Consider the following 18,368-nt stretch of genomic DNA (forward strand, 5'->3'; position numbering starts at 1 on the left):
ATTCAGTTTGAACCAAATCATGGGGAAAGAGGGCCCTGAAACAATCCAGTACATAGCTGCAGGGTTTAAGATGCTGGAATAATGTACGAGAACATGTGCGGAGAATATGGACTGGAAACCCTAAAAAAAAGAGTCTAAATAACAATCAGTTGCTTGTTGCTGATTCTCTACTGACATCTAGCTGCTGCTGCCACAAAAAGGAGCACGTTCCTCCCACATAAAGCTTGTGAGTTTCTTCAGGGCTGACAGAAAAGGAGTTGAAGGTGGCAGCAAATAGTAAGAGCCATCCAATACTGCATTATTTTTTTTTTTACAACACTTTATTTTTTTAAGTGGACAACATGTATTTTTTCACATTTGGATCCACAGAAAATCCAGTACCCACAAGGTGTCTCCTAGATGTGAGACAGCACCACCAATTCCAGGAAAAGTGAAGGGATCTGGGCGGGCTACCGGAAGTTACTTCTGATTTGACCAATCACGTGATCAGAAGTCCAGCATGACGAGAGACCCGAACACAAGAGCTGGAACGAAGGGGTTTGGACTCTTCTCACTAGCCTCTCCTCTGTAGCTAGCCCCGACTGTCATTAAATTAAGCGAAAGTTGACCGGGCATTTTTTTACAGCTTCTTTTTCAATTTTAGTAAGCGAAGAATGATTATTTTGATAAAGAGCCAAATGAATTTATGAACACTTTAACTTAAGTGGAGATGTGTGACTACCTACAGTGGAGACAGAGGACCTCCCTGGTTTGCCAGTCTGGCAACTGACAGCTGTCATATAGGTGTTAGCTTACTAGCTAGGTGAGCTAACAGCTTTGCAGCTTAGCAAACTTTAGTAAGTGTTAGAATCGGTTAGATAAATTAAAACGACATTTTTATCTTTATTTGATTCCGCATTTTTTTCCTAGATCATGTCAGATGAGTGTTGGCAACCAGTATTTCTAATATTTTAAGGTAACGCTATTTTGGCTAGCATTGTTAGGCTAGCTCGTTGTTTTCATTGAGTGAGGTGAAGCTCTCCTGGAGCTCGTGCAAATGTATTTGGGGGATTAGGAGTTCACTGCTGCTATCTTTAGGTGTTTGTTTGTTTTTTCCTACTCAAAAAAAAAAAAAAAAACTGCAAACTAGGCTGTACTCTGGATACAATCTGCGGAAATGAAAAAATTTTTTGATTCTCGTCGGGAGCTTGCGAGTTCCGGGCCTGGTTCGGGAGCCGGTGGTGGAAGCGCTTGTTGTTCCGGCGGCGGCGGCAGCTTCATAGGAAGAATGTTCAGCATTGGACGATACCAAGTAACAGTGGAGGAAATAATCGCCGAAGGTGAACTTTAACATTTGTCACTCCATTATTGCTCTACTACAATAATAATTAAAAAAACAAGTTTCACACGCTTGTAACTGACATTATTTTCATGGCTTAACCCCATTCTTTTGTTCACACTTTGCAAGCCAAGTAACATTATTCTTTGCGACATGTTTTTTGTTTTTAGATTACGGCACCTTGTTGCCGCAAAAGGTTTTATTTGTCTCCCAACCTCATTCGATGCTAATGTTTTTTTCATATTATTCTTTCTCTGTTATGAGTTAAATATCAGAACAAGGCGAGGTTTTACATCGATTAAAACCTGTTGGACAAACTTCCAAACAGCATTTAGTGATTATTACAAAGACTTCACCCGAGGGCTGGGAGGAGGGACGCGCTGTGTGTGAATTCATTTTCCACTGTACTGTGGGAGACAGAAGCCATGATGATTCATGCCTTCCTGTGTTTGCAGAAGGAGTGTTCGATGTTTCAAATGCTGATCAAAGACAATTTAATGAAAGGACATAAGAAATTACTTTTTGGTTTTACAGACACTCACATTTATGTATAGGAAAAGTTAAATACACAATGTTAATCACACATTTTATCAGGACCTAGATCTTGTTTTTATAGTCCAGGTTATTAAATTAAAATAAAAGATGGACTGAAACTATATTCGTTCCAAACTCGATCCAAAAACTGTTGTAGTCTGAGAAATGTCAGACTTTTCTCATGTTCATTTCTCTTTTCAATGAGTATTGCTAGCCTCTACAACTTAGAGGGTTGGTTACTGAATAATAAATGAAAGGCTGACTTATTTATCAGTGCTGTCCCATAGACCGCCTTTGTCTGTTTGGCCACATTTTAGGTTCAGTGGCTCACTCCAATACTCAACAGGTAAATATTTTGAGATGAATTCCATTTGCATGACATTCCACCTTTTCCCGCCTGATGGCGATTCAAATCTAGTGCCTTTGCCAGGGTTTAAAAGTATATATTGCAAGTACACTGACAATAGTAGTCAATATTTATTTTTTTATTGTTCAAGATTCAGGGACACACTTTTTCTTTATTGTTAGTAGAATGTTTGTATGTACCAAAATAGTAACTGAGCCATTTGTGGGCATTAAATATTTGAAATAAAAGAAAATGTAATTTTCTTGAGGTTTTGAGGACATACAAGTAGTTGTATTCTAAAGCAAGGTTTTGGGCTGTAAACGTAAACTTTAGATACACATAACACTGTAGCTCTGAAATAAAATGCAAAGAACTCTAAAGACTGACATTTCTGCTTTCACTTTACCCTTCAACGTGATACTTAAAGTAATTTTCTGTTTGCATATACACTTCATCTAAAACAGTTTGATTCTTACAGTAATTAACGTGAGAAGGCAGTGGCTATTTGTAGATGTCTAAAAGGGGACTAAGATTGTAGACCTTTGCTAACTGTTGCTTAAGAAGGCTGCTAATCCTAATTTCTCACATGCATCTCAGATTAGACTCCACCAGACAGCAGTGGCTCAGGTGTCTCCACTCCAATGGTCTACACAACTTTGGATTGACACACACTGTCAATTCTTCAAATACTTTCATCTCAATTTTAAATATCAAATCTGATATTTAATTGCATAATCATTTTCGTGCATGGAAATAAATAGACATTTGAATTACATTTAAAAAGAAATGTAGTGATCTATAGTAATTCACTTGAATTTACATGGGACAAAATGTTAAGAACGCCCAAGAAAACTCTAAAATGTAAAGAGTTTGATTTAATCAAGAAGGGATGGAAGTGTCTTTGGCTCAGTGATGCCAGCTGAATGAGTCGGTGTGCTGTGTGGCCTTAACTCAAGCTGTTAGGAGAAAAACAGAGCATGATAGCAGCAGTTAAAACCCTCTTCCAGTGCCCACAGTGAAAGCTGCAGTAAGCTGTGGAAAGTTTATTATTTTATCTGCAAGGTGGTGATGAGAAAAACTGTCACTGAAGTCTACAGTTGACTGCTGGAACTGTTTTGCATAATACTGTGGATTCAGAGTCTGTGTTAAACCAAATGGTTATGCTAAAGTTGCTGGTAGCTTTGTTTATTATGTGCTGTCATACCTTTTGAGTGTTTGTGTGTTTCAGGAAACAAAAAATCCATTTCTTAATTGGTTCAGTTATTTTCCCAGCTTCTAACTTTCAACACTAAGATCCTTTTTCATGCTTCCTGTTTTTTGCAGGCGGTTTTGCCATAGTGTTTCTGGTGCGAACCCATCAGGGTCATCGCTGTGCACTAAAAAGAATGTATGTAAACAATGAGCATGACCTGCAGATCTGCAAACTAGAGATACAGATTATGGTGAGTAGGAACTCATAACTGCAGATTGCAGAACACTCTTGTGAAAACGTGATCTCTTGTGTTTGTGCAGTGTCTAGAATTCATGGGTTGATAAATTTGCAGTAAAGTTTTTGTCAATTAATCCAAATTCAAAGGATCATTTTTTAGAAAACAGAAGTTTAGAAAATGGAAGCATTATTTTGAAAATAAAATGTTTATGAATACTTTTAAAGTTTTTATGTCTGAACATGTCATTCAAAAATACTAAAAGACTAACATTGGCCCGGTTTGCTTTTATTTCTTACAGAGAGACCTAGTGGGCAACAAAAACATAGTTGGTTTTCTGGACTCCAGCATAACTGCAGTGGGATCTGGTGATGTGTGGGAAGTCCTAATCTTAATGGACTTCTGTCGAGGTAAACCTGTCCAGCCCCACCCCCCAAGCCCCAGGGCCTTCCCTTTGGATTCAAAGCTCCATTACCATTGCCCTCGGCTGCTCACATTCTACTCTGCTCAAAGGGGCTCATTCATCTGACAGCAGTCATGGTCAATGGATCTACAGATTCATTCTATACGTAACTAGAACTGTGAAGTTCTTTTGAGCCTATAATCCAGCGAGAGGATCTGCGGAACAGGAGCAAAAAAGTGTAGTTCTGAGACATTACCAGTGATGTTTTTTAAGTACAATACTCATACTAATATTAGTTTGAATCCTAACTATCTCAAAGATATATTTCAATTTTAACAAAGTTGCACAACCTCAAATTTTAGATCATATTTGATTCTCTTAAACAAAAAGAAGTGAGGAGCCTGAGGAATCACTTGTGAAAGATTTGGGTCTTTATTGTCTTTTAGCTTATCTTTTTCTTTGAACTTATTGTTTGGTGTAGGTGGACAGGTGGTAAACCTCATGAACCAGCGGTTACAGACGGGCTTTAGTGAAGCTGAGGTGCTGCAGATCTTTTGTGACACGTGTGAGGCAGTGGCTCGTCTCCATCACTGCAAAACTCCCATCATTCATCGAGATCTCAAGGTAAGCTGCTTTCTTTTATTTTGTTATTTCTGTGTTACTCACTACATATGAATTCATTGATTCATAAAAGATGATGTGACGAGGGACGAACTACTTCTGTTTGTTTAGGTTGAAAACATCCTCCTCCATGACAGAGGCCACTACGTTCTCTGTGACTTCGGAAGTGCCACCAACCGCTTTCAGAATCCACAGGAAGAAGGGGTGGCAGCTGTGGAGGAGGAAATCAAAAAGTTTGTCTTTTATCTGCACTAACTGCCTGGTATCCTGTCTGCAAGCATGTGAAAAGTCATGTTTTACCCCTTAACCCCAGGTACACCACTTTGTCATACCGTGCTCCAGAGATGGTCAACCTCTATGGTGGAGAAGCCATAACAACAAAAGCAGATATTTGGGTGAGACTTTGTCGTTAGAAAAATACTAAAGAATTCAAGTAATTCATGGTCACGGGAGCTCAAAACACTAAAAAGATTTTTTTTTTTATGTTGATATAGGCCTTGGGTTGTCTACTCTATAAGCTGTGCTTTTTTACGCTTCCTTTTGGCGAGAGCCAAGTGGCAATTTGTGACGGCAGTTTTACAATCCCGGACAATTCCCGCTACTCCCAGGAGATGCATTGCCTCATCAGTGAGTAACCCAGGGTTCTACATGAAGCCTGAATCTTGAAAATGCTAATATCTACCGAAATTCTATTGAACCATGTTTCAGGATACATGCTGGAACCTCACCCAGATATACGACCAGACATCTACCAAGTGTCTTACTTTGCCTTTAAACTTGCTCGACGAGAGTGTCCAGTTCCAAACCTGCATGTAAGTCAGTCTGGCTGCAGGACAGAATTCCAAAATATTTGCTTAGAAACTGGGTTTTTGGGTTTGAGTTGAAATAAAAGATTTGTGTTTTCTTGCTTTTGGATCATATTGTATATGTTTATATTTAAGTGATAAAGGAATGCACATGTGCATCTCTGTAGTGGTGTAAGAGCACTCTGTGGGGCTGGTTGTCTGAAAAATCTCCTTATTGTTGTAGAATTCTCCCATTCCTGCCAAACTTCCTGAGCCCATCAGAGCCAGTGAGGCAGTGGCCAAAAAGAGTCAGACCAAAGCGAGGTGAGCGACGAGCATCACAGTAGAGGACGACTGTTTTTCACTGGACTTTCCTTGCTACCTGGCTGTTTTATCTTTCAACAGGCTTACAGATCCAGTCCCGACGACCGAGACATCAATTGCCCCCCGACAAAGGCCTAAAGCTGGCCAGGCGCAGCCCCAGCCTATCTCAGGCATTCTTCCCATCCAGCCTGCTCTCACGCCACGCAAGAGGCCCAGTGTGGCTACAGGAACCACTCCAGCAATAGGTATGAGGCACCTTAACTTGATTGGATTTGAACCCCATTGTGGAAAGCTTTTGGGAAATGACAAGCTTTGGCCATTTTGCTTTTCCTGGAAAAAAGGATTGCAATTCAATTGCTGCTAAATTTTAGCTGCTGGATAAACTGACTCCTATTTGACTTTACAAGTCCTCTTCTCTCCAAATAGCAATAGTCCAGTCCTTAATGTTTTTCCAAGTCAACCCTACAAACAGATGAATATCCTCTTTGAAGCCTGTCGATGCTTGTCGCTGAGCTTTGTTCATGACATTCATGACAGCTGTTTGGAACTCGGCAAGCGCGTACACAGAGCTGACATGTATTCTCGATTTTACAGCATTAGGTGCTGGTAATGGAACTGAATGCAGATTCATTTCATGCATTTATTTTCCTTCCAGGTGTCGGTATCGGTGTCCCAGCTGCAGCTCAGGCTATTCAACAAGTTCCAACTGTGCAGACCGCTCCGCAGGCATTGCAGACGGCAAACTTGCAACTGCAAGGGACTCCTCAGCATCAGCAACTATTCATGAAGCAGCAGCAAGCCCCTGCTTTCTTGAGCCCTCAAATCAACCAGCAGGTACCATTCCATCAACAAAAAACATAGAAACAGTGCTGAGTGGAATTAAACAATTAAGATGAAATACTTTGATTCTCTGTTTTCTTTCTAAGACAATTGTTTATTTCTAAATCACCAGTTTGTTTCAGAATTGTTCTAATGGTTTTAGATGGTAAAAAAGCTGCAACCTAAAACCTTCAAAGAGAAATTTCATTTTGATTCGTTTGACCATGGTCTTTATTCTTAATTTTTAATGTTTCCTCATTATAAATAAGGATTTTTAGAGCACCACTTTTTGCTGAACTGAAATCTGCATTTTCTTTTTGTTTTGCCCCCAGTTCATTTCAAATTCAGCCTAGATTGAATACATCAGCATCTTTGTGTTCTGTTTAAATCTTCATTTCCTACAGGAGTATGTTAAAAACCGTTTTCTTTTAGAGCAATATTAACAAGCTATTTGAAACTCTTTAATGTTAAAGGTAGATAAAACTATTGATCTGAGTCATCCTCACTATCGGATGTGTGGTATTCCAATGTAGCATCAACTACAGGACCTCCAGCAACAACAAACACCTCCTCAACCGTCTGCTTTGCCACAGTCCAATGCAAACGCCATTCCTCCAGTTGTCCCCATGCAGCAGCAGCAGCAGCAGCACCTTATAGTTCATGAAAAAGCCGCATCCCATCTCACAGCCATCCCTGAGTCTGCAGTCATAGGTCCTGCAGCAGACCCTGAGGTTGTGGTAACAATATACTACTTCTGCTGTCTGTGGTTCTTTGGGTCGGGGCTGATTGAATCACACTCCATCTTGCTCTGTTTCCATCCTGTTTAGATCTAAGAAATGTTTTTTTTCTGGATTGTCTCTGTTATAACAGCATCTTTTCCTCTTTACATAGATAGTCTACATCTCTGCTTTTTTCATATTTATTGAATGTATTCTATCTGATTTTCTGTGGTGTTTCTTTTTCAGGTCATCAAGTTGTGCTTTCCTATAATCCCGGTCTGTTTTTTTTTTTCTCACCAGGGTTTTTGCCGAGGGATTCACAAAGCTGGTTCCTTGACGCCCCCCTCATCGCCAAAGATCGCCCCTAAGAGCGGCCACAGACGGATCCTAAGCGATGTCACCCACAGTGCAGTATTTGGGGTTCCAGTCAGCAAGTCCACCCAGCTACTTCAAGCAGCCGCAGCTGAGGCCAGCCTAAACAAGTCAAAGTGAGCAGAACAAACTCCTTTTAGTGATCTGGGGAAGAACTGTCCTTTCATGGCACAGAGCGAAGCCAGAAGCTCATTTAAAATTCCAATGAATCGACAGAACGCAGAAGAAAGATAAACAAACCTTTCACCCCATCAGAATCCAGGTCAAACAACTGTTATGTTCAGCCTTTGCACAGATCAGCAGTCCACTATGTACAGACTTTACACCCTCTATCCTGTTGCGCTTTGACCATTGGATGTGTTTGCACTGCAGATCTGCTAGCACCACTCCTTCGGGTTCCCCATGCTCGTCCCAACAGAGCGTCTATCATCCAGGTGGCGTTGATGCCCCATCAGGATTTGCTGCACCCAACACCTCCGGCTGGAACCCATTTGCAGACGACAACTTCTCCAAGCTAACAGCAGAGGAGCTGCTCAACAAAGATTTTGCTAAATTAGCCGAGAGTATGTTGTCTCTCAACATTCGCGAGGGCAACGATGGCAAACTAAGGAAGTCACATAACCGACGCAATGTATTGTTTTTTTGCACAGCTGCCGCAGTGGAGGAGAAAGTTGCGCGTTCCAGTGAAGGTGTTATTCCAGAGCTTAGTGCGTTTCCAGGTAAGACTTGGTTTAGCTTTGCACACTGCTTTGTGTACTCTGTTTCCCAAAAGCCCTTTCCTGTTATCTGTCATGTCTCAGCCTCCATGTGGTGTTTGCATTCTACAAGATACCACGTTATGAGCTATTTTTTTTTATATCTGGAAATTTCTAACCACTTTCATGCACTCTGTAGTGTTTTAATTCTCAGTAGTTGGAGATTTTAAATTAGCATAAACTTAATTATTCTCAGGTTTAGAAATATTTAGTGTGAAACATCCAGATGTTGTGTTATTTTTCTTTGTAATGGATTCACTGTGAATCTATACACACGTGTGTCCTGTTGACATAACAGACGGCTTCACAACAGCGTCTTGTAGGCATCCAAGAATAGACACTTTAGCTACAGCTAGATGTCATCTTACTTGCAGATTTGTACTGTTGCTGTTGCCTGGTAACGGGAAGGACAAGCTTTGGTTTGTTAATTGGATTGCTTTGCTGCCAGAGGAACATAAAGTGCCAATAATAACAAGAAAGAATTAGGTACAATATCTTGTTAAAATAAAGACATATTCTTATTACATTCTCTTTAAGATCAATCATTAGCCTTTAAGCTATTTTTTCTACCTCAAAAGGAATATGAGATGGTGAGTTTATTATGTGGGAAAATCCTTAAGAGTTCTACTCATTTAGGTTAGATGTGCACAAGCAGCCACTGGCTTGTTTTTTTTTTTTTGCCTAAACGTCCCTGGTCTACATGAAAGATGCCTATTAGCATAAAATAAACTTTAGTGTTTATTACATTCGGATGGCTGGAACGTTTGAAATTGATGAGGAATATTAGCTCAAGCTTTTCCAATCTTTTGATCAGTTCTGGCCTTTTTCCTGTAGAAAAGGGAGCAAACGGTCACTTCTGCTGTGCCATTTGCTGATCCGACACATTCTTTTAAGACCTTCCCCAAACACCACTTTAACCGTTTTCTTGTAAGTACAAGCATCCGTCAGGAGTTAGGTGTTCTGTGCATGGAGTTTAACGTACACACTAAATTTACATAAGCCCAAACATTTTAACAGGTTTTTAAGTGAGGATTTTGGCGAAGTTTGAAGAGGATTTTTGTGCCACGGCTCTACTTTGATTCTAAACAGTCAACACTTAGTAAACACAGTAGAGGTGATAGTAAAAGCAGCTGGCACTGCTCTGTACAGACAGCACCTGTGTTTGCCCCTGTGTTGTGTGGACAACTGCATGTCGAGTGACGGCGCTGAATGGATGAAGCTTGAGCTGCTCTGGTGGACAGACTGTGTACTGACACTAAGCAACTTTTTCTGCCACGTGTTTCATTAAAAATGCTTTATCTCTGCAAACACACACACACACACACACACACACACACACACACAGCTATCTGTTGACTGAGGCCTGTATGGGCTGATAGTCTGACATGGCGGATCCAATCGTTTCAGCTCAACACCTTGTTTATGCTTCTGATCCTGACCTTATTGTAAATGGTGTGTAAACACTGATAATACTGTAATGTTGGAACAGAAATATTAAGGCTGATGGAACTCCTCTGTGTATTCTTAGGATGTACTGCAGCTACAAAAGTAAAACTCTTTAGTCACGTCTTCACACTTCTCTTTACTCCTCTGCTTATGTTCATGCCCAGTTTTACCATCCGATTGTTCCTGCTTTGGCTTTGCTGCTGGATTTCTTTTCAAGTTTGTTGGTTTTTTGCTTTTTTTTGATCATCCCAAACTTGTGCTGCATTTTTCCATTTTCTTGATCTTATTTCTATTTGTTTGGTTACAAAAGGGAGGGGAATGTTGTGGGGAAAGAGCAAAGACTTGTCAAAAGTCAAGGTTTGGTGTAAATTATTAACAGTGACTTTTCTCTTGACACTCAGTAAAGACAGAGGTGTGCGTGGATTCACTGATTCCTGGTTTGAATGCTCTCCCGGCCCAGACACACTCAGGCCAACCAGAGCTCATTTGTCCCAGCATGGCAGGTCAGCATCCACAACAGCAGAGCATGAAACCTGAAAGAGCCACTCTGATGAAAATAGGGTTTTTAACATGTTTTCTGATGATGGAGGGCATAAATTGAGAAAATTAAGCTCAAAATTGCATTTCTGACAAGTCATTATTCAAATCATTGTGAATAAGGCACAGATGAATAAATGCCGTTTTGAAAAAGAATTGATTTGTGACAGAAAAATACGCTGGGCGGGTCACAAACTCTGAGCTCAGTTGCCCACAACTGAGAGACGCATTTCTGATGAATTACATCCCAGAAAACAACACAGATCTTGTTTTAAATTTAGCCTAAAAACAGCATAATCATAATTAAAAAATAAAATAAATCAAAAGATGATCAGAGTGGGACTTTAAAATTCTAGGGTGCAGTGACACACGCTGGATCCCCAGATTCCCTGTTGATTGAACATTTTTCCAATCCTGCAAAATGATCTTCAGTAGTTGTTTGCACAGATGAAACTTGCAGGTTTTGCTAACTCTTGTGCTTTTTTCTTCTCTAACACCAACAATCTTGTTGGTCTTCTGCGGCTGTTCTCGGTTCTGTCGCAGACTGTTACTCCAGGGAGGACTCTCTGCTGGGTCACGATCTATTATCTCACACTCCTGTTGGAAGCCCGTCTGTCTCTGCCCTGCTTTCTTCCTCTTCCTACTCCTCTGCTCCTCTCCGCTCTGGGTCTTGTCTGGAGGAGTTGCTTCCTGGCCAGTCTGTTCCTGGTAAGACTCCCTGCTTTTGCAGCCGTGTGTGCTGGGTGTTTTAGCGCCAAAGCATAAATCAAAGCCTAACAGCCTGTTAAAAGCATTCCCTCCTATGTTCTATTGAATTAAACTGTAAAAGGCACCAGACCCCTTGACTCAAAGGCCAAAGTAGCAAACCTTTAAAGCCATGTACCGGTGGTTAAAATGGCTTTTGAAGGTTTGACCGCCTCCCTGGCGATGCCAAATCTGCTTGCATCCTTTTTTCTTTGTTTTGGTCTTTTCTTTGGCTGAGTCAACTTTCTGCTCCTTCCATCATTACTTCACCTCCTCTTCCTTCACTGCAGACTCTGCTTTCCTCATGTCGGGTGGGGAGAAGGGCAACGATGACGAGTTTGATCCCATTCCTGTGCTAATCTCCAAAAGCTCAAATCAAGGTAAGGCTAATGGAATTCTGAGACGATGCGCTGAAGCTCAGACATTGAGGCACAAAGATGAATGACTTGGCCTGTAGTTTATTCAGCGAACCTCGTTGCTGTGATTGTTGAGGAGCTTTGATCTTCCAGCTCTCACATTAGTCATCGCTCTCCTTTTGTGTCTGTGGTTAAAATGCCAGTATCTTCCTGTTTCTTGTAGTTCATCCTGAAAGTCTTTTCATGTCAGAATGGGATTCCCTTTCTCTCTTCCTGTAATAATGCAGCTGTTTAACAATGATCCCAGCTCACTCTTTGCTTCTTTCTCTTTCCCCCCCTCATTCACTCATCTTTCTGCTCTGCCTTCACCCCCCATCTCCTCACCATTCCTAATTTTCCATACAATCCCTTTCAAAATGTCTTTTTTTTTAATTATTATAATTTTTTTTTGCTTGTCTTCCATAAACCTCCCTTTGGCTCCTCCATCTCTGTCTCTCCCCGTCTCTGTCTTTCTTTCCGGCACGTTTCAGGTGGTCACTCGCGCAGCAACAATGGCAGTTCAGAATCCAGCCTCCCAAACTTGGCTCGCTCCCTCCTGCTGGTGGATCAGCTCATCGACCTCTAGAGGGGGTGGGAGAGGTCGAAGGGGCAGTGTGCAATCCTAGCAAAAAGATACGCGGGAGGGTGGAGAGATGGAGATGGGCGAGCAGAGGCACTTACTGTAGCACCTTATGAAATGAGAAGATTCTGTGTGAATTGGTTCTGTGGATCTATTCCCTATGCGGGGCCTCTTTCACCTCAACTCCATCTCTGGTTGCCTGATAAGCTGGTTCCATGCATCTCTGCTGGCTTTGTCGACATTTCCATGCTGGTAAAAAAAAAGGGTCTTGCTAACGCCAGAGCATATCGTCTGCTTTCACTTTTTTCATCCTTTCATTAACGCCCCTCATTAGTTGCACGTCCATGGAGACAAATGTCTGCACCATTTGATCACGGCTGCATCACATTTATTTTATGTGCTTGCTCCAGTTGTAAAGCTACAGCGCGCCCTCTCCTATGGCCGAGTGTGTCTGGGGTCTGAATAATAAGAGTTAACACAGTTTCCTGTAAAAGCTCTGAAAGAATTCATAAAAAAGCGAGAGGGGAAAAGGTTAGTTCGGGGCAGCAATGATTTATTTCTCTACCTTCTGTGCTTTACTGTAGAGCAAAGAGAATTCAATTGACTTGTATTGTGTTTAAGGAGGAACTTAATGCTTCAAAGTGGCTGCAAGAAAGAAATGTACTACAAAATAGCCTAAAACAGAACGTTACGGGACAGGAGAGTCGTATTTACCCAAGCTTCTAAACAACATGGAAGCAGGTTAAGCAGTCTTAATGAAGCAAAGAAAATGGTTAAGTAGTGTCAGAAAAGCAGCTTCAGGAACCAGAAAGGCACACAGCACCTACCAAATGTGAAGAGCATTAAAGATGACAAACCAGTTTCTTTATTTGTTGTCCTGTTTTGTCTAGTTTACTTTGTTGTGCAGCCAGTGACTGTATATGAGAACTGGATGGAGGAATGTGACATCACCCGTAGACAATGACTTGTTTCCTGTTCCAACAAACTGAACTCAATTGAGTTCATTTGACTTTTTCCCGGTACGGACGCCGCCATGTTTGAGTCAGATGTTGTTAGTGCGCAATCTGAGTCGAGATCCTGTCTGAGTCACGATTTCTATGGCAACCACCCTTGCAAATCAGGAGTGAGCTTGTTAGAGGCCAGACCCCTGCCACTTGAGAGCAGGCTCTGTAGAATCTGTCAATCAAACATTTTGACAGTTCTATGCAAGACCACATACTTTTATTGAGGGTTGGTCAGTCAATGGATTAGCAATAACATGTTAGAAGAAGGCAGCAGAGCCAGATTGGTTATTCTGATAAATACAGCGACTGAGTGATTGCTGTTTATTTCTCAATAGAAGTCTATTTCGGCTTCGTGGAGCCAGCAGGTACTTCCTATCTGGACTCCTCTTCAATCAGTATATTGATTCCCCTCATTTGTTTTCTTGTATCCGGGTCCAGAGCAAGGACAACACGCCATCTTTCTAGCTTAACAGAGAGAGCTGTGGCTGTTCATGGAAGCATACGGACTCCATGTATTTATTCATCTCTTAAAAGCCTCAGCATTAGTTTTGTAAATATTAGGCGAGGTGCATTGAAACTCTTAAGGCTTTTTACTCTGAAACATTAAAACATTTAACAGTATATTGCATCACACGTCCAGCAATACAGTAAATTTTCAAAAAAAAATACCACTTCAAAGCTCAATGTTGTGTGGTCTGTGTTTTATGAAGAAGCCCTTCTGTGGCTCCTTTTCTAGCTGTCAACCACAGGGAGGAGACGTCTGCATTGAAATGTCTCCCAAATCTGTTTAAGAAAGAAACGAAAAACTGGAGGAACATTGTTTTAATATTTCTTTCAGTGTCCAGATTTTATTGGGCCATTTAGTTTCCTTCTGCTGTCAGGGTCAAGACAATTCTACAGCTTTTTTTAAACTGTGTGCTTGTAAATATCATTCATATTCAGATATACAAATCTGTCTTTTCCATCCTGTTCTTATCAGAATTTTGTTTGTTTTTTGGGGTAAATGTATAAACTAAGAATATTGTTCTCACATGGTTTGAGTCATTTTCACGGTTGATGATAATTCAGAGTGAATGTATGGAGTGTATATGATTATAGAGTATGAACATTTATGAGGCTAAATGGGTTAAAGTTGTATATATTGTATCTAAAACTGTATATCAAGAGTGTCAAATGTCATTCTGCTTATGTTTTTATTTTATTTCCTCTTCCATTCATGTCAATTCTTTTTACCAAGCTGATATGATGAGGGGATTATTATTTTCTATACGTCATTTCTCTGACAGACATAACATGGAGATCATGGCTGCATTAGTTTCCTGAATATCTGCAGTTTTGCTCCTCTCCCTTTGAATGAGACAAAGCAGTTCAGAGGAAATGTTCATGTGCTCACATTACCTACAGCTTGGGTCACTGTGTTATAACCTGGAACGTCAGTTATCAGAGGAAGATGCTGCATGAACTCTTGGGTCTTATAAGCTCCATATCAACTAGTCCTTTTAAAATACGACAAAGCGTCCGCCTCTCTGGAGGATGTACACAAATGCAGCCGGATTAGGCCTGGACTGAGGGTGTTTGCTTCTCTCCGTTCTCCATTAATGATCACTTGAGTCATATGTATGCATCTATGCAAACTTTACAACAGCTCTCTTCTTATCAGACGCCTGGGTTGAGTAGGACACTGGCTTTCACTTGCAGTGCTGGTTGATCTGTCGTTGTTGCAGTAAATGTGTAAATGCTTGAGTTTGGGCAGGAGCTTTATTCTGGTGGGAGTTTCTATTTTTTATGAAGGGGGGGTTCAAAAGGGGGCCGTACTTTAAAGGGACAATAAAGCTAATGAATGTAAATGAAGTGTGTTTGGGCTATATTTTCTGACCGATTCAAATAAAGAAAGGCTTCATGTGGGATTCTTTTTATTCAACTAGAACTCTAGTGTCCAACACCAGTCCTAGAAGAACTTCTACTGTGATTCATCCTTATTGTTTGTACAAAACAATAATCCTTCACTAAAATGTTAAACTAAAACATGCATTTTCTTATTTTTAATGACCTTTTAATAATAAGGCCAGCAAAAAAATGTTTTTTCTTCTCTTTTTTTGGGGCCTGTTTGATGATTCTACTACAAGGAGGCTTCAGTTTGTTGAAGTTAGGTTATTTATTGGCTAGAAAAAGCTGTTTTAAAACCAAGTCAGACACATCTGCAGGGATTTCATGTCTGAGGTTAAATTTATAAGAGAAACGTTCCTGTTTCTAAACAACAAGCCAACATCCTCTGGCTTTTGTAGTCTTGCTCATAAGTTATGGGAAAGTGTTCCACGCTGGGGAAACTTTATGGAACTTTTTCTTTGACTGCAACTAACATTTCGGCAAGAGCTTCCATCTTACCAGCTGCTGTCCACACTGCTGAGGTAAGACGGATCTGTCCCCGTTAACCAGTGCCAGCCCGTCTCTCCCTCACTAACTACCTACCTCCTATTGTGCTGTGAAAAGCTCTTTACCTTGTTTCCACAGACTCAGCCTCCATTCTAACCCAGTTCCAAACTGCTTTTACTAATATTGCTTTTATTGATTTATTTTTTGCTTGAGTTAAGGACGTAGTCGTGGAAACAAGTGGTTGTAGTGGAGCTGTTAGTCTTGTCTGTCCCGTTCCACTTCTCCAGACTAGTCCTGTCAGTGTTGTAGTCTTCAGCTGGTTCCTCAGTTTGGGGTCATTCTCTAAGGTTTCTGCAGCTTTTATAGAGGATCAGTTGTTGCTGCATAATCTCAGGTGTGGTAGATAAACAGTCTCATATTTTGCATCTGTTTTTTATATTATTTTTTGTCTTTAAATAGATCTGCAAGAGGTGAAGAATGGCTATTGTGTACTTGAAGAGGGACACGAATCTGAAGCCGTTGAAGGAAACTCTCTGTATAATGAAGGCTGTGAGCACTCCAGTGGTGATGATGAAGATGAAGAGGCCCAGAAGGACGAGCTGCAGGAGGAAGAAGAAGCACTTGATATTAATGTGACAGGCCATGACCTTAGCGGCTCGAGGCCATTGCTGATGGACTCAGAAGAAGAGGAGGAGCACGGACCTCCATTAGCGCTCAACTCCTCACTGCACTCCAGTGCCGCTCCGACACAACCCCCCGACTCCCTCCATCAAACTGCGTCCGACACCTTTTCCCCGAATCATTCCACACTAGTGTCTCAGCCAGAAAAAGGGATGGACGTCACGGCGGACGTCTTCTGTAACGCCCCGTTTCGGATTGCACAGCACGATTCAGCTGATGTCTTTGCAAATGCTCCGTTTCCACGCGGCCCCACTGTAGCTCAGCCAGATGACGACGTGTTCTCACAGGCTCCCTTTGGGAAAAAGAAAGATCCAAAGACCGGATATCACCTAGCAGCGGGAGTCCTGGCTGTCCCGCCTGATCAAGGGGTGCTGGGACAAGTTGCCCAACAACCGTTCCGCCCTCAAGCTCTGGCCAAATATTCTCGACACTTCGAAGGACCTCTGCCTGAACCAGCAGCAGCTCAGGGAGCTGGGAGTCTTCAGGCTGGGCCTCTGCAGTCGTGGACTTCAGAGATGAGCTCTGTTGACCCCTTCATCTCTGCGCCCTTTCACCTCAAGGCCCAGCAAGAAAAGCCCTAGTCCCAATCCGATCGAAGCAGCTCCTCTGAACTATGCAAACTGCATTGGACTCACTGCATGCTGTCACCAGTGCTGCTGCTGCTGCTGGACCGTAGGCCTGCATGGATGTCATCCGTACCTGGCTTGAAGTAGATCTAACGGCGTTATTTATCCTTTTTCTGTCATTTTGCTGGTAGACATCAAAGTTAAACTGATGTGATGGACAAGCATTGGATGGTTTTCCTGCCTACCTCAGTTGTGTTTTTTGAAAAAGTCTATACTGTAGATCGGCTGAAGATTAAGCACATTCTTCTCCACACATTTACGTTCCACGTAAACAATCCTCCAGTGGCACCTTATTCCCCTATTGGGATAGTTCTCAGACAAGAGAAAGATCACTCGTTAGTTTTCTTTTTTTAAATCTCATTTTGTCAAACCAAGTAACATTTGTATCCACATCTGAAATCCACAGCTGTGGTCACTTATGACAAACTCTTCAAATGACCATGAAAAATGTCTCTTTCACCTCTCACCATTCAATACCTTTTTTTTCTCCATGTGATGTATGACTTTGTGAACGTGTTTGGCAAAAAAGAAAGATGTTTTGTGTGTTGAAGATTTCCTCTTCTCTGAAGCCTTATATGCATCTTCTGCCACACAAAGTAGCACAAATCATGTATTTTTCCACACTTTCCTTCCTTCAAAACTGCTGTTTACATTATCGCCCTGCATTTACATGCATCACCAAATACTCTGGCTGTCATAAAAGAATAAATATGCATTAATATCTTTGAATTCCAAAATATTTATCAGCTAACACCTAATAATGGTTGACTGACATATCGACAGCGCTTCTGCTCAGCTCTTCTAGTCGGGGATTGTAGCAGTGGAGTTTTGTGAGGTCTTAAATGTTGTCTTGTGATTTTTTTTTTTTTTTGTCCATTCACATCAGGAATTGCTTTGTTGTTTTTTATACTTCGTAAACATTAATCAGTCTCCACTGTGGCACTTTGAAGAACGGAGATCCAGCATCAATCCAAAGGTTCAAATTTTAAATGACATTTTCCTCTTCTGCAATGAAAAACTTTTCATTTTCTTATTTTTTTTTCTTTTTTTTTTTAATGTCTCCTCACCAAACCTAAACACAGGTTGCACATTGACACAAAGAGCAAAGGATCTCTACACATCTTTGAGTGTCAAATGTTGCTGGAATGCTGTGTGGAAATCTTGGCGCTGTGGGACAAGTTAGCACTCAAAACACTTATGCTGCACAGCCTGCCTTTAAAATAATTGTAAGAAAGAAGCAAAAGAAATAAATACATGTAAATAAGGTTTTTTAGAGTTTTTGTCTTTTGTGACCCAATTGCTGTTGTGTCAAATCAGTGTTTAGCTCAAATGTATATTCAAATAAATATACTGTTGCGTTTATTTGAACTGGTAAAATTTCCTGGTCAAATGACAGACAACTTTGAATTATTTGCTGTCTGCAGAGAGAATAAATATAATCTAAATAACATATATATATAGGTTATTTTTAAATAGATAGATAGATAGATAGATAGATAGATAGATAGATAGAGCAGGGCGCATTTTTTTTATCAGTTAATTGGATTTATTCTGGGGCA

General features: G+C 41.0%; 1 protein-coding gene across 18 annotated transcripts; it reads left to right on the top strand.

Annotated features, from left to right (window-relative positions):
- Positions 1 to 369: 369 nt before the first annotated feature.
- aak1a (AP2 associated kinase 1a) lies at positions 370 to 18,075 on the top strand. Of its 18 annotated transcripts, none has more exons than XM_023958561.2 (20): positions 370 to 537; positions 1,130 to 1,319; positions 3,522 to 3,640; positions 3,927 to 4,035; positions 4,510 to 4,652; positions 4,761 to 4,882; positions 4,963 to 5,044; positions 5,144 to 5,276; positions 5,358 to 5,461; positions 5,679 to 5,758; positions 5,840 to 6,003; positions 6,414 to 6,592; positions 7,111 to 7,308; positions 7,597 to 7,784; positions 8,041 to 8,231; positions 8,319 to 8,387; positions 10,271 to 10,372; positions 10,950 to 11,114; positions 11,441 to 11,530; positions 15,962 to 18,075. In XM_023958561.2, exons 2-20 carry the CDS (start codon positions 1,157 to 1,159, stop codon positions 16,762 to 16,764), a joined length of 3,204 nt encoding a protein of 1,067 aa, XP_023814329.1. In that variant the 5' UTR covers positions 370 to 537; positions 1,130 to 1,156; the 3' UTR covers positions 16,765 to 18,075. The 18 variants fall into 18 exon arrangements, with proteins under 18 accessions (XP_023814329.1, XP_020561707.1, XP_023814328.1 ...); XM_020706048.3 differs by adding an exon at positions 12,037 to 12,136 and having other exon boundaries at positions 462 to 1,319; XM_023958560.2 differs by having other exon boundaries at positions 462 to 1,319.
- The last annotated feature ends 293 nt before the right edge of the window (positions 18,076 to 18,368 follow it).

The sequence above is a fragment of the Oryzias latipes genome, chromosome 9 (genome assembly GCF_053564925.1).
Source record: "Oryzias latipes strain Hd-rR chromosome 9, Olatipes_Hd-rR_3.1".
NCBI lineage: Eukaryota > Metazoa > Chordata > Actinopteri > Beloniformes > Adrianichthyidae > Oryzias > Oryzias latipes.

What these genes read in the sequence shown, in the direction of transcription:
- aak1a (XM_023958561.2), top strand. Translation starts at nt 1,157, where the DNA reads ATGAAAAAATTTTTTGATTCTCGTCGGGAGCTTGCGAGTTCCGGGCCT. An exon ending in CTTAATGGACTTCTGTCGAG is followed by an intron (nt 4,036 to 4,509) that starts GTAAACCTGTCC and finishes TGTTTGGTGTAG; the next exon opens with GTGGACAGGTGGTAAACCTC. An exon ending in AAGAGTCAGACCAAAGCGAG is followed by an intron (nt 5,759 to 5,839) that starts GTGAGCGACGAG and finishes ATCTTTCAACAG; the next exon opens with GCTTACAGATCCAGTCCCGA.